Source organism: Gossypium raimondii, chromosome 3 (assembly GCF_025698545.1).
Source record: "Gossypium raimondii isolate GPD5lz chromosome 3, ASM2569854v1, whole genome shotgun sequence".
In the NCBI taxonomy this organism is placed as follows: Eukaryota; Viridiplantae; Streptophyta; class Magnoliopsida; order Malvales; family Malvaceae; genus Gossypium; species Gossypium raimondii.
The window spans coordinates 42619064-42632726 of record NC_068567.1 but is presented as its reverse complement, the minus strand read 5'-3'; the positions used below and the strand labels follow the sequence as shown (position 1 = coordinate 42632726).

General features: G+C 33.1%; 2 protein-coding genes across 3 annotated transcripts; one reads left to right on the top strand and one right to left on the bottom strand.

The window, feature by feature from the left end:
• Window positions 1–3915: 3915 nt before the first annotated feature.
• LOC105794328 (anthranilate synthase beta subunit 2, chloroplastic) lies at window positions 3916–7172 on the top strand. Of its 2 annotated transcripts, none has more exons than XM_052628382.1 (8): window positions 3916–4120; window positions 4372–4535; window positions 5336–5406; window positions 5554–5591; window positions 5696–5806; window positions 5988–6087; window positions 6413–6548; window positions 6834–7172. In XM_052628382.1, exons 1-8 carry the CDS (start codon window positions 3964–3966, stop codon window positions 6939–6941), a joined length of 885 nt encoding a protein of 294 aa, XP_052484342.1. In that variant the 5' UTR covers window positions 3916–3963; the 3' UTR covers window positions 6942–7172. The 2 variants fall into 2 exon arrangements, with proteins under 2 accessions (XP_052484342.1, XP_012478914.1); XM_012623460.2 differs by having other exon boundaries at window positions 3917–4289.
• Window positions 7173–10358: 3186 nt separating this feature from the next.
• LOC105794327 (probable xyloglucan endotransglucosylase/hydrolase protein 28) lies at window positions 10359–12786 on the bottom strand. Its single transcript, XM_012623458.2, has 4 exons — window positions 12310–12786; window positions 12072–12172; window positions 11413–11621; window positions 10359–11144 (listed from the first exon to the last, which is right to left on the bottom strand). The coding sequence occupies exons 1-4, from the start codon at window positions 12488–12490 to the stop codon at window positions 10643–10645; spliced, it is 993 nt and encodes a 330-aa protein (XP_012478912.1). The 5' UTR covers window positions 12491–12786; the 3' UTR covers window positions 10359–10642.
• Between the last annotated feature and the right edge of the window lie 877 nt (window positions 12787–13663).

Genomic DNA, 13663 nt, shown 5'->3' with positions numbered 1-13663 from the left:
GGAGCAGATCGCATCTAGTCTTATCTCCCTGAAGTTGCAGTGGAGCAGACTAAGCAAGCAAGTCTTATCCTACTGAAGTTGCAGTGAGGCAGACTGAAGATGGCAAATCTTATCTCCCTAAAGTTGCAGTGGAGCAGATTAAAACCAATAATCCTATCTCCCTGAAGTTGCAGTGGAGCGGATTAAAACCTTGGATCTTATCTCTCTAAAGTTGCAGAGAGCAGATCGCATCTAGTCTTATCTCCCTGAAGTTGCAGTGGAGCAAACTATACAAGCAAGTCTTATCCTCCTGAAGTTGCAGCGAGGCAAACTGAAGATGGCAAATATTATTTCCCTGAAGTTACAGTGGAGCAGGTTAAAGCCGATAATCCTATCTCCCTGAAGTTGCAGTGGAGCGGATTAAAACCTTAGATCTTATCTCTCTGAAGTTGCAGAGAGCAGATCGCATCTAGTCTTATCTCCCTGAAGTTGCAGTGGAGCAGACTAAGCAAGTCTTATCCTCCTGAAGTTGCAGCGAGGCAGACTGAAGATGGCAAATCTTATCTCCCTGAAGTTGCAGTGGAGCAGATTAAAACCAATAATCCTATCTCCTTGAAGTTGCAATGGAGCAGATTAGAACCATAAATCTTGGATCTTATCTTTATGAAGTTGCAGAGAGCAGATCACATCTAGCCTTATCTCCCTGAAGTTGCAGAGGAGTAGATTGAAGCACTAGTTCCTATACCTCTGAAGATGCAGTAGGAAGGGACGAGGCTATTTGAAGAAGAAAAGCACCAAGGTCCAGCATGTCTGGGCAAAATCGGGCATTTTTAAAATCTTTGCTCCGTTCCCGTTACACGACAACGAGCAAAGAGGGGCAGCTGTAATACCCGATTTTTTGCCCTGGGTACAAATAATAAACGGGCCCAAATGAAACTGCCCAACTGTAACAAAATATGCCCAAACCCAAACCCGATTAAACTACAGAGGCCCAAATTAGTGGCCCAAAATAGTCAGAAACCCTAGGGTTTCTAAGGATCTCTATGGCCGCCTCATACTACTCGCACCGCAGCCAAGCCTCCATACCTTCGCGTCTTCGCTTGCAAGAAATAAACACAAAAGGAAACAAAAATCAAAGATCACAAATCAATAAGATACTGAATATGATTTATTTCCTATTTTTATTATCATCATGGCTATAAAAAGGCCATTAACACATTGTAAACGGGATCCGAAAAAACAATCAATAAAAGAAGTAGCAAATATTTTTCACAGCAAACACAAAAACTTCATCAGAGGATTAATCAAGAAATAAAAAGGTTGATACTTTTATTTCCATTAACACATTGTAAACGGGATCCGAAAAAACAATCAATAAAAGAAGTAGCAAATATTTTTCACAGCAAACACAAAAACTTCATCAGAGGATTAATCAAGAAATAAAAAGGTTGATACTTTTATTTTCGTTTTTATTTTTTTTACTTAATGCAATAAAACAAAATAAAGGGTAAAAGACTTATCTTTGCCCGCATCTGAAACACCGTTAGGGCGGTCGAGGTTCGTCTCCTAGGATAGACGATTGGGAAACCGAAGGGTTTCCTAGGCTTTTGAGGTCTTTTTGTTGAAATTGTGACGAATTTGGACCCAGATTTGGGCTTAGGGGAGTCTAAAGAGTCCATGAGGGTATTTTCACCTTTCCGGCCACCGCGAACGGTGGTGCCGGCGCCGGAGATCTGCGGCTGGCGCGGTGGCCGGTGACCGTCCGATAACTGGGCCCTAGCCGGAGGACAAGGAAGAGGAAAGCATTTTTGAAACCCTTTTCTGAAGTTTTTTTAAAAGAAGGAAAAATGAAAATTTTTAAATTAAGTTTTGGCTTATATAGCCTACTGAAAACGGCACCGTTTGGAAGGGTGGGATCCGCATGTCGACCCGACCCGGACCCAGGATCCGCGTGTTTTTATGTGGAGGGGTAAATTACACTTTTAGCCCCTCCGCCTTTTAATATCTTTACAATTAAGTTTTTTTTAATTTTTAAATTTACCCTTTTATTCATTTTAAAATTCAATTCGATCCTGATTGGACGACGCGGTTTAGGGAAGTAGGGAAAATTTCCCTTCCGGTCCCTCCGTGTAATACGCGCGTTCAATTTGGTCCTTCAGTCTCCATTTATTTACAGATTTGCCTCAGAAATTTTATTTACAGTTCAAATTAGTCCTTTTTCATTTTCTTTATTTTTTTTATTAATTAGTTTTTTTTATTTTTCATATTTAATTATTTTTTTAAAATATTTTTTTTACATACGCATATTTATCTTTGTAGTATAATATAATTATTTTATTTTATTTTTATTCATATGTAATTTTTTTATAATCTATATGTATACACTTATTACTTATAGATGTGCCCACGCATATATAATTTTTTTAAAAACAAATAATTTTTATTTATATATATACATATTTATTTATTTATTATTTAGTTTTTAATGCTCAAATATATATTTTTTAAACACCTATTTTATAATATATATATATATATATATGTTTATATATTTTCTTTATTTTCATAAATATATTATGTATTGTATATATATATATAAGTTCTATAACCAAAAATTTATTTGTAAATTATATGTATATTTTAATCTTCATAATTTCCATGTGTATATTATATGTCTTGATCTTTATTTATTTTGTTTGTTTTCCTCATTCGTTGTATAATTTTGTTTACATTTAATGTTTTGCATGTCATGGATTATTGTTTTTTATTTTTCGTCTATTTATTTGTTTATATTATTTTTATGCCATTGATGTATTTATTATTGTTGTATTTATTATTATAGCATTTGTACGTATAATATAACGTTACATCATCTTTTACTCAAATTTAAAAATAGAAAATTTTCAAATTGAGATAATGCTCGTATTTAGGATTTTCAAGGAAATTGAGCCCGAACGTATTGGGTTCCGATTTTCTTCGTTAAATCTAACAATCAAGCATTTCTCTTTAATCAAAAATAAGAACTCATTATTGGGAATTCAACACGTTGTGTCCTAACGTATTGGATGTGACGCATTGATTTCTCGAAATGAAAATTTTTTCTAAAAAATAATAAAGGAAATACTCCGAGTTTGGGATTTTGGAGGAATTATGCCATAACGTATTGGGCCGCGATTTCTTAAATCTTGAATAAATGGATATTCTTTTAAATTTTTATTATACGAGTATTCTGGCCTAATTCATTTTTTTTGAGGAAATTAGAATGTCGTGCCCTAACGCATTGGGTGTGGCTTTTTCTTTCTCTGAAATGATAAGGGTCTTAATACGTAATATTTAAGAGTTTTTGCTAAGGATTATATTTTTCAAATTTTCGACATTAAGACATTAATTAATTAACTAGATACCAATTTTTGGGCGTAATGAGGGTGCTAATCCTTCCTCATACGTAACCGATTCTCGGACCCGTTTTTCTAAAATTCGTAGACCAAAGTCGTTTTTAGGTGACCCAATCACACCTTAATAAAAGATTGGTGGCGACTCTCAATTTTTCCAATTTTTATCGAAGACTAATTTTTTGGTTTTTAAAAAAAATAAAAATGGTTTCGACACCTATAATTATTTTAAATGACTTTTATATTAAGATTTGGATTACATTTTGTTTTCTATGCTCAAGAAATAGATAAATTAGTCTGCCTACATTAGATTAAAACATAAACTGGTCATTTTGTTAACAATGCTATCTATTTTTATTGTTTTATTGTTAAAAGCAGGTGTGACTAACAAAATAATTAATTCTACATATTACTTATTCTGATGTATAAATATTAGATTGCAATAATAAAATAAACAAAATTAAAAAAAAAAAGGTTGAATTTGATCCTTAATCCATAAATAAAAGTAGCAACAGGCTGGCTCCAGGCAAATCATATTTTAGATTTCCCAATAAGAATTCAGATTTCCTTCCATAATCCATAGAAACAACGAATGAAGAGAATACAATTCACCCATCCTAAAAAGAATTGTCCAAATTACACTACATATTTCCATTTCTGGATCTCAACACTGAACATTGAAAAGATGTTCCTATATAAACAAAATTCTCACTACTTGAATCATTCTAAGTCTGATTCTCCGAGAAACGGTGAACCTGAACTGCCCTTCCCACATTCTAATACTCTCACTCATTACTGGAAAAATGGCGGCTAATTTTATTACTCACTTATCTCTGGTTCATCCAAAACCTTCACTTTCTGCTAAATCCCTTCAAAACCCGTCTCTGTCTCACCTCTCCAAGCTCTCTCCTTCATCAAGTCTCTCTCTCTCTCTCCCTCTCTCTCTCTCTCTCTCGTACAGATTATCACAGGGACGTTCTTTTTCTGGTTTGCTTTGCAGGTGTTTGTTTTTTGCCAATCAAGAGAAGTGGGGTTGTGGGAAAACTCTCATTCGCATCGGCTGTAGCGGATTCAACATCTTCAATTCCGGAAGACAAGAAAATCAGCAAGAATCCCATTATCGTCATTGACAATTATGATAGTTTCACCTACAATCTTTGCCAGGTTTAATTGCATCTTCAAAATTTTGTTTCCTTCTCTCTGTCTAATCTTGCGTCTTCTCTGAGTTTCCCTTGATTCTGAAACGCTGTTGATTGCCTACAAATCTTTACGAAAACAATATAGAGTTACTTGTTTCCAGTTTTCACTATGCGTGAGAATATAGGGAAGACTTGATAATTTTATTAAAGTTAAGAAACCCAATTAAATTGACTATAATAGGAAGAAAGTACTTCATTAGATATGTTTTTTCCTTATAATATATCATATATGTTTGTTTGTTTGTATGTATACATGCATGTATATGGTATAGTAACGTTGTAATTTTGTTATGGCTAATTGTCAATTGAAGGCAAATATGGTTTGTGGGTATCAACCAGAAAAATGATGTGTTGTGTTGAAAGTTACCTATGCTGTGGTGATTAGAATTCGGTATCCTTTATAATGGAGGTCCAATTTGATGGTCTTGACCAATGAAATTCAGTACTCAACAGCAAGTGCAAAGTCTCTGGTCAGAGATTGCCACAATTGCAATAAAAAATGACTTTATCTTCCCTTTTTTTTATGGTAAGAAAAAATGTTGAGAAACCGACAGTATTAGGGAATAGAATTATATTTGACCACACCAATGTGGGGACCGTCCCTGCTTGATTCTTGTCTTTCTCCTTTTAAGAAGGTCTACTCTTCGTTTTTATCATCACCTTACGAAATGAATAATAGAATTTACATTACAGAATTTTTAGTACTTGAAATGTTGTTTCTTCATCATGTTGAATATCCTCAAGAGTTTACCTATAATTTTGTAGTATGTGGGAGAGCTTGGATGTCATTTTGAGGTTTATCGAAATGATGAGTTGACAGTAGAAGAGTTAAAAATGTAAGAACTAAGCTTCTTACTGCTGCAATGTGTTTTTATAATCCACTCATTTAACATGATGGCTACTTGAGTGGTGAATGATTACTTGTTAACATATAATCTCGAAATATTTGATTCAATAACGACACTTTTCTGGTATATTTGTAGGAAAAATCCTAGGGGAGTGCTTATCTCTCCTGGTCCAGGTAATAGTTTGTTATATGTTTTTTTCAAACTATAAATAAATTAAACATGAGAATTTTCATATTTAAGCATTTGATGTATACTTTGTATTCTATCCTTCATATAGGAACACCCCAAGATTCTGGAATATCATTGCAAACAGTTTTGGAACTTGGACCTATTGTACCTTTGTTTGGTGTTTGTATGGGTTTGCAGTGCATCGGTGAGGCTTTTGGAGGTGAGCATTCTAGGATACCTTAAGCAACTGTTGTTTATGCTAATAATGTTTCTACACAACACAATATTTATGCTAAGAATGCTAAATTGACATTTATTTTTATTTGTTTATGAAAATCATGGAAGATTAGCTGCTTGCTGGTGGGATTTTAAAGTGATCTTTGACTTCATTGAAAATGCAGGAAAGATAGTCCGATCTCCCTACGGTGTCGTGCATGGCAAAAGTTCTGTCGTGTATCATGATGAGAAGGGGGAAGATGGGTTGTTGGCTGGATTGTCAAAGTATGCATTACTTCTTCCAACGTGATTCTCGATTTAAAATTCTTCGACTGTGCTTCAATTATGTTTTATCTGTAGTCAAACTATCAACTTGATCATATTTGTTTCTTAAGCTATCTTTCTGTACCTCTAGTGGTTCCATAACATCACTTTCTCGTAACAAGTTTCAACTTCTAGGAAATACTATGTATTTCCATTTTCCTATATCCTACTACCTTGTGCTTAGCATGTGTTATATTGCATTGTATGTTAAAAAAATTCCCATTTTATTTTCATTAATTTCACCTCAAATTATTGGTAATTCTTTCTATTATTATGCATTTTCCAGCCCCTTCAATGCAGGAAGATATCACAGCCTTGTGATTGAAAAGGACAGTTTTCCCGGGGAAGCACTCGAGGTTACTGCTTGGACAGAAGATGGACTGATTATGGCTGCTCGGCACAAAGTCTATAAGCATGTTCAGGTAGAACTACCATCGCTTTTTACTCGGAACACATTGGTTCAATGATTTCGTTGCTATGTTAGAACTGATTTCTTCACCTAAATTAATTGCACTCCTAGCTCGAAAAATTGCAGTAACTATACGTTACCATCAACAAAAGAGAAGTGCTGCTGGTTTTTTGCGCCTTCCTTGTTTCTGCCTTCTAAAACCATGCATTTAATTCACTCGACTCATCTATATAACTTTGTCTGAATTAGAGTAGCAAGTTTATGGTGATGAAATTAACACATTGATCGAAAACTGTAGGGCGTACAGTTCCATCCGGAGAGTATCATAACTTGGGAAGGCAAAACAATTGTTCTTAATTTCGTCAAACTGATAGAGAGAAAAGAGGCAGCTGAATCTGGTAGTTAATTCAGCACATAATGGGTTGAGTAGTAAATGTCAAATATGGGTATGGGAGAGTACATTGGAGATTCATCATTTATGCATTTGGACCAACCAAATATACCCTTCAAACCTAGTACTTGGGTGAATGCTGCTTTAAAAGGATTGTGAACTGTAGCTTTCCAAATGATTTACGTGACTGCTTTTGGATGACTATGTATTCTCTTTACAATTCCAGTTCAGAATTGGCCGTACAAATCCCAAAATATAATTAAAAATGTTTCTTATAAAAGCCAAGTATTTCAGTATTCGAATTTTTCATTAAAACATCATTTTTTCAAAATTAAAAATAAGAAACTCTAAATATAAATATAAAAATACAAGTTATATCAGTTTTGTTCGTAGATTACTTGCAAAATATTTTAAGTCTTCACCAATTTCAACTCCGAAGAGTAAATACTTGCAAAATCAACATGTTTTTTTACTACTTACTAAATTGTTGTAATTATGTTGGAGTAATCATTATGATTATTTAGGAGGGATTAGCTTTTTTTTTAGGAGAATCGTCTCCAAGGACGACAATCCGATTCTTTAATAATGGAAGGTATTATTCTCTGGGGAGGGGAGAGCCGTGTCCAGTTCATGGAGAGGAACGCTTCAACCGTACGTGGACATATGACCACCCACCAAGAGGTGACGTGAGCGTTTCATCTTTGGTGAGATTCGAACCCCTGACCTATACTATGTAGGTCAATTGTTGGGGTTGAAGTGCTCCCCTTTGTGAACCGAACATGGCTCTCCATGGAGTGAGAAACAAAACTCTCCCTCGGGGACGATACTTTTCATTGTTGAAAAACTAAATCAATATCTCCAAAGACGATACTTAGAAGACTTCTTCGAAAGAGTTAATCTCTCCTCAACAGTTATTAATGAGCATCATTAAATTGAATGCAGTGGAAGTACCTAATTACTTGTTCTAATAGTCTAATTAGAGAGTTGAGAATTTAAACAATTTCGTGGGGAACTATTCATTATAACTTTTGAATTTTTTATTTTTTTAATTAATTAGTTATGTAATTGCAATTGTATTATCAAACATAACACGTTAAGATGCAACTACATTTATCACTCAAATATGTTTACTAAATTAAAGATCATTGTACTTAAGAATATCCAAACAATTAATTCGATCAATTTTTTAATTTATTTAACTTAACCAACCATCATATACAAAAATCAAATTGATCAACTTATATCATATAAATCGACATAATATCAATCGGTTCGATCCATTAAGTCGGTTAATCAACTTCAAATAAATGTATTATAAAATATATTTAAACTAATGAAAATATAAAAATATTTTACCAACTTATATATTATAAAATATAAATATGTTTTAAATAATTAAAAATAATTGAATCAGTTAAGTCAATCGATTCCATTATGAAATTCAATAACCAATAATCGACCAATATAACCAAATAAATAGATCATATAGCTATTTAACCCTAAAACCGAAACAACTTATGCTCTCCCTACTTATTATTATAAGAAAATGAGATTACTACTTTAATAATTAAACTTTCTTATAATTAATTTGTTCTATCAAACCCAATAAACTTATTCCTATTACATTCATAATTATTTTATTAGTCATATTTAAAATATATTATTTTAATTAATATTCATGTTTTGCCATTAATCATGTTGAATCCTTAATTATTAAACATACATTCAACAATCTTAACATCATTATTTAGTTGGTGATTTTAAAATTTTCGCCCATAGACTACTACATTTAGTATGAGGAAAATTAAAACTCAAGGACAAGACTAACAAAACAATTACAAACAATGTAACCCTTTTTTTATATAGAAATTTAGGACAATTTTAAAAGGAATAGGCTAAATTTAAAAGAGAAGAGTTCTTAGTGGCACATCGACTCCAATAATATTTCTAATTGACCACTTGCTACTATACCCTCTTCACTTATGAAATAGATTGCTTGATGGATGAAACTCATACCTAACGATACATTTTCCCAACACTTGAGCAAAATGACTTGAGGTAGAAGATAGAAATACCCCTCTACTTGTAACACGGAACATTACTCGACAACTCTCTTCCAGCTTTTTTTTGTCTTAAACTTTTATTTTTAGTGGTTCTTCACACGACTTACTATGTGTGAACCACCACCTTAATTAACCCCAATATCATTAAAATCATTTTCATTATATTAATATTAAAAATATTTTTAAAACAAAGTTTTCAAACCGGCCAAACTTACTATGAGTTCTAAACTTGACCCATGAATAACTATTGCTACTACAATGAAGTCTTTCCAAAGTAAGTCTAAGCCCAAACCAATTTGAATTTCATATATTATTCATAAATTACTAATGACACAGTCCCCTAAGATTTGTAAAAAGATAGAATAAAAAATAATATATATAAAAGGGGGATTTGGTTGTTAGAAAAGCTGATTGGATTAACATTCTGATTGTGCTTTCTTATAATAAATTTGGAGAATTTTCTCACATAATTTTGTGCCAAACCTTTTCTTTTTCTTTTTCTTTTTTGCTTTTAGAAAATGAAGCAATCTTTCATTGTCCAATCTCTAAGAAACAAAACAGTAAATTGATGACTTAATGTTGTTCTAAAATTTAGTGTTATAACGTGTGATTAGACAAAAAGGTTCCTTATACTCCACCACACTTTCTGTTGCCTTCACCAATTTTTGATTGCCTCTAATGAATTTACCGGCTATACTATACTTATTAAATTACGTTTTGATCACTTAACTAAAACAATTATAATTTGTTCATTGATCTAAATGAAATTTTTTGAATAGTTCAATGACTTAAATAAAAACATTCGAATAGTTTAATGATAAAAACGAAAATTTACGCTAAACTCACTCCTCCTTCCATCAGCCTTAGCCCTTGGTGAGTTTTCTTTAAAATTAAATCATGATTAATGAGATAAATTGTTTTAAGTGGTTGTTGAATGATAATAAAACCCCTTTTCTTAATTTTCGCCTAACTACCATATTCCTATTCCTAGGGAAAAAAAGTTATCCAACAAACATATTTGAACGAAGAAATAAAAAGCAAAAGAATAAATGAAGTCCCAACTACCCTAATTGCTGGCCTCTGATAAGACCCTCAAAGCCATAACTTTGAACATTCAACTTTGAAATTCCTTTGCCTCTATTTTGCAGAATCCACATCACATATTATTTTCACTCTACAAAGCCATTTGCAAGCCCTGAGACTCCCCCACCACTTGTCACATCCATCTCACATTGGATTCCAACTACCCTTTTGACAATATTTCCTCTGATCTCTCTGCTTTCACATACACATAAACAACACAAAATGAGACCAAAGATGGCTTTGATGAGATAATTATGTAAGAACTCCATATTCTATGCTCAAGTGCTTATTGGATAACAGTCATCACCAAATTCAATCTTTGTAAAAAGCCAGAGAGACAAACATCAATGATAAAAATGGAACTATACACATCACACACCCACATCATCAAACATATATTATGATAAGAAACAACTCTATCACCTTCTTTGAGATAAATATTTGTTGCTCTCCTGCTCCTCCTCTCTCTCTATACACAAAACTGACCCCCAACTATTTTATAAATCAAACCGAGAGGAAATAATGCCCCAACATGTAATGAAATCAAATCTACCAATGGTCTATTATTTTTTAGATGGTATCAGCTTCGGACCGGCTTGCTCTGCTGCGGTGGTGTCGCTTCCCATGGTGACGCCTGCCTCCAAACGTGACTGGATCGAACCTTTTCAGTCTTTCGGCTTCACGGGGATTGATCACACACTCTACAGGTGGAACTTTGTATCTGGTCTGGTCATAGCAGTAAGAATATGTCATGTGCTTCCTCCTAAAGCTATCCATTTTGCTTCTTTGTGATGGGGTGATAGTGGCAGAAAGTTCCAAACTTTGAGAGGTGGTGTCACACTTCTTCGACGAAAATTCAATGGGATCCACTGCGCAGCCGTGGAGGATCAGGTCGGAAAATTCGGCTACGTAAGGAGCGTATTTGTAATTGACTCTATATTTGCCACCATTAGTAGCCCAATCAGACCCATCCCATATTGTAGCATACAACGACATCGGCTTAGAGGGAAAGTCCCCACCCATTGCAGCCGTTCTTTTAAACTCTCTAATGGGGATGTTGTCTATATAAAATCTGCAACCAAAAACAATGATAACCATAAAAAAGACACAACATTAAACTCATCACCATAGATGTTGGATAAAACAGGGGATACAAATTGTACAACATATAAACCTTCAAAGATAAGAAAACCCCACCCTATATATCAACATCAAACTCTTCAACAAGGCAAGTCGAACACTTAAATCATACAAAAATTCAACAGTTGAAAAGGCTGTGGTTGAAGCAGAGACTAAGGAATAAAGGAAAATGGAAAAGGGAGGGGATTCTTTATGCTTACATGATTTGAGAATCAGTCCAGAGAATAGTGTACTGATGGAAATCATCAGCAGGGTCGAACCAAAGATTGTATCTTTCTTCTCTGCCAACACTGGTGCTTCCATTGCCGTAAATATTGGTCTGAATCCTCCAATCTTTGCCTCTGATGTTACCCAAGAACTCAAAATCTATTTCATCGTGGTTCTTCTCGAACATATCACCATTTGACATCTGCACTCAGAAAAAAAAATGAGGGGATTCTTACACATATTAAAGGTAAAACTATCTGGTATTAATTTTAATCAATTGTTCTTGTTTATCTTTAAAAATAATTGGTAGCAAAAATAAAGAGGAAACTTTAACAAGTTTTACCATCTGGGTTTGGATCAGATTCCTAAACAAAAATATGAATTTTTTTTTTAAAAAAACTTGAAAAGGGTAAAACGTTAAAACAAAATACAGTTTTCAAGATGAACCGTTGAAGATAGTGAAGACAGCAGTGGCAAATTCATCCCAGTATCAATACTTCAAAATTTTAATAAAAAAAAAAGGAGTTTTTACTTTTTTAGCAGCAACCATATGATTAAGCTTCTAATAAGCCTGTTAAGAAACCTTCTAACAAAAATAATTGTAAGATAAAAAGGAAAAAAATAGATTAATCTTGAATAGAGATTAACTCACATAGAAAGCAACCACAACTCCAGCAGTATAATCAGCAGGTAACTTTATTGAGGCACTGAAGTAACCATGCAAGTAAAGGTCTTGAGACACAAATCCAGACCCTGTTTTTTACGCCATAAACAAAGCCAAACACAAAAAATAAAAACACTTCCTTTTTACTTAAAACAACAAGGAAAAAGGAACCCCAAATATATCAAAACCAGAGACCAGCAAAAAGAAAATAAATAAACAAACAAACCTGTTCTCTCATTCAAAGACAAGTGAACAGCTTTACCATCTCTATGGAGAACTAGATTATCATCTCCAAACAACTGACTATACCCTTCATCAAATGACAGAATTGGTATCCTTTTTCCAAACCCACAAACAAAAACAGAAACCAAAGTCAAAACCAGAAACAAAGAAGGTAACTTGGTCATCGTATTATCCCTTGAATCTCTTTTTTTTTCCCCTTTGATATATGGTCGTATTTTTGTTGCTCTAGCACCCTGAGATTATATAAGACAAAGATAAGAGTATAAAAGAAGGATGATTTTTTATATGTATTATGAGAAAATAATAAATGTTTGAGAAAGAAAGAAGAAAGGAATAATCTCTAGAGCTATGGGAGGGGGGCGATAGAGAGCCGGAAAAGGCTATTGAAATGAAAGAATAGCGCAGGTCATTGGCGAGTGAGAGGGTATTATTGAGCTGTTCATATGTAGACAGCCCTTTTTCATTGTTTTTTTCTCAATGTATTTGTTAATATATTATTCTCTCATCTTCTTTTAATTTCTTACACTGTTTTCTTTCATCATCATGTTCCTTCCCTAATTCCATCATTTTCTATCATATTCTAGACTTATTTATTTTTTAAATTATTGTTTAATTACAAATGCATTAATAGAAATGTAAATAAATAAAAATATTCTCTTAATTACATAATTTCCTTTATTATTTAATAATATATTAAAATCGATTAACTCCTACCATTTGTAGGTTTTCTTTTCTTTTTCGAATTAAAAAAAGTCAAAAGAGCCATGAAAGGAAAAGAAATTCTTCTTCTTTTATTATTGAAATTGTTGAGTGTTTTTTCTTGTTTCTGTATATGTATATTTATATAAAATGAATATTATACATTGACATGACGTACTAGTTAAGTAGGGCTCATGCATATAGACATGCATCTTATTCTAGATTAAACACGTATTCATAAGATCTTATGTGAGCCCGAATTGTATGGGTAACCCCGCCGGGAAAGCGAGCTCGACTTGTGAGTCTGTCCTGCGACCGGATCTTGTGAACCTAGCTTGTGAGCCAATCCTATAAGCTTATTACAATTCGACCCAAATCTATTCGAACTTTGGACCGATAATAGTAATTATCCTAACAGGAATATATAAAGTTAAGGTAAATAAATAATTTTATATTACTTAAAAAATTGTTGATGAATTTTATTCATTCACAACCATTTAGCAAAGAGTGTATAAAAATTTCCACTTGCATGCTTTGATAATGAAGGATGATTTTCATGGTTTTATTTCAATTTTAATTGAAAAAGTATTATTTGTAGGGATTGAAACAAGTGAAAGAAAAGATAAGATTTTTATGAT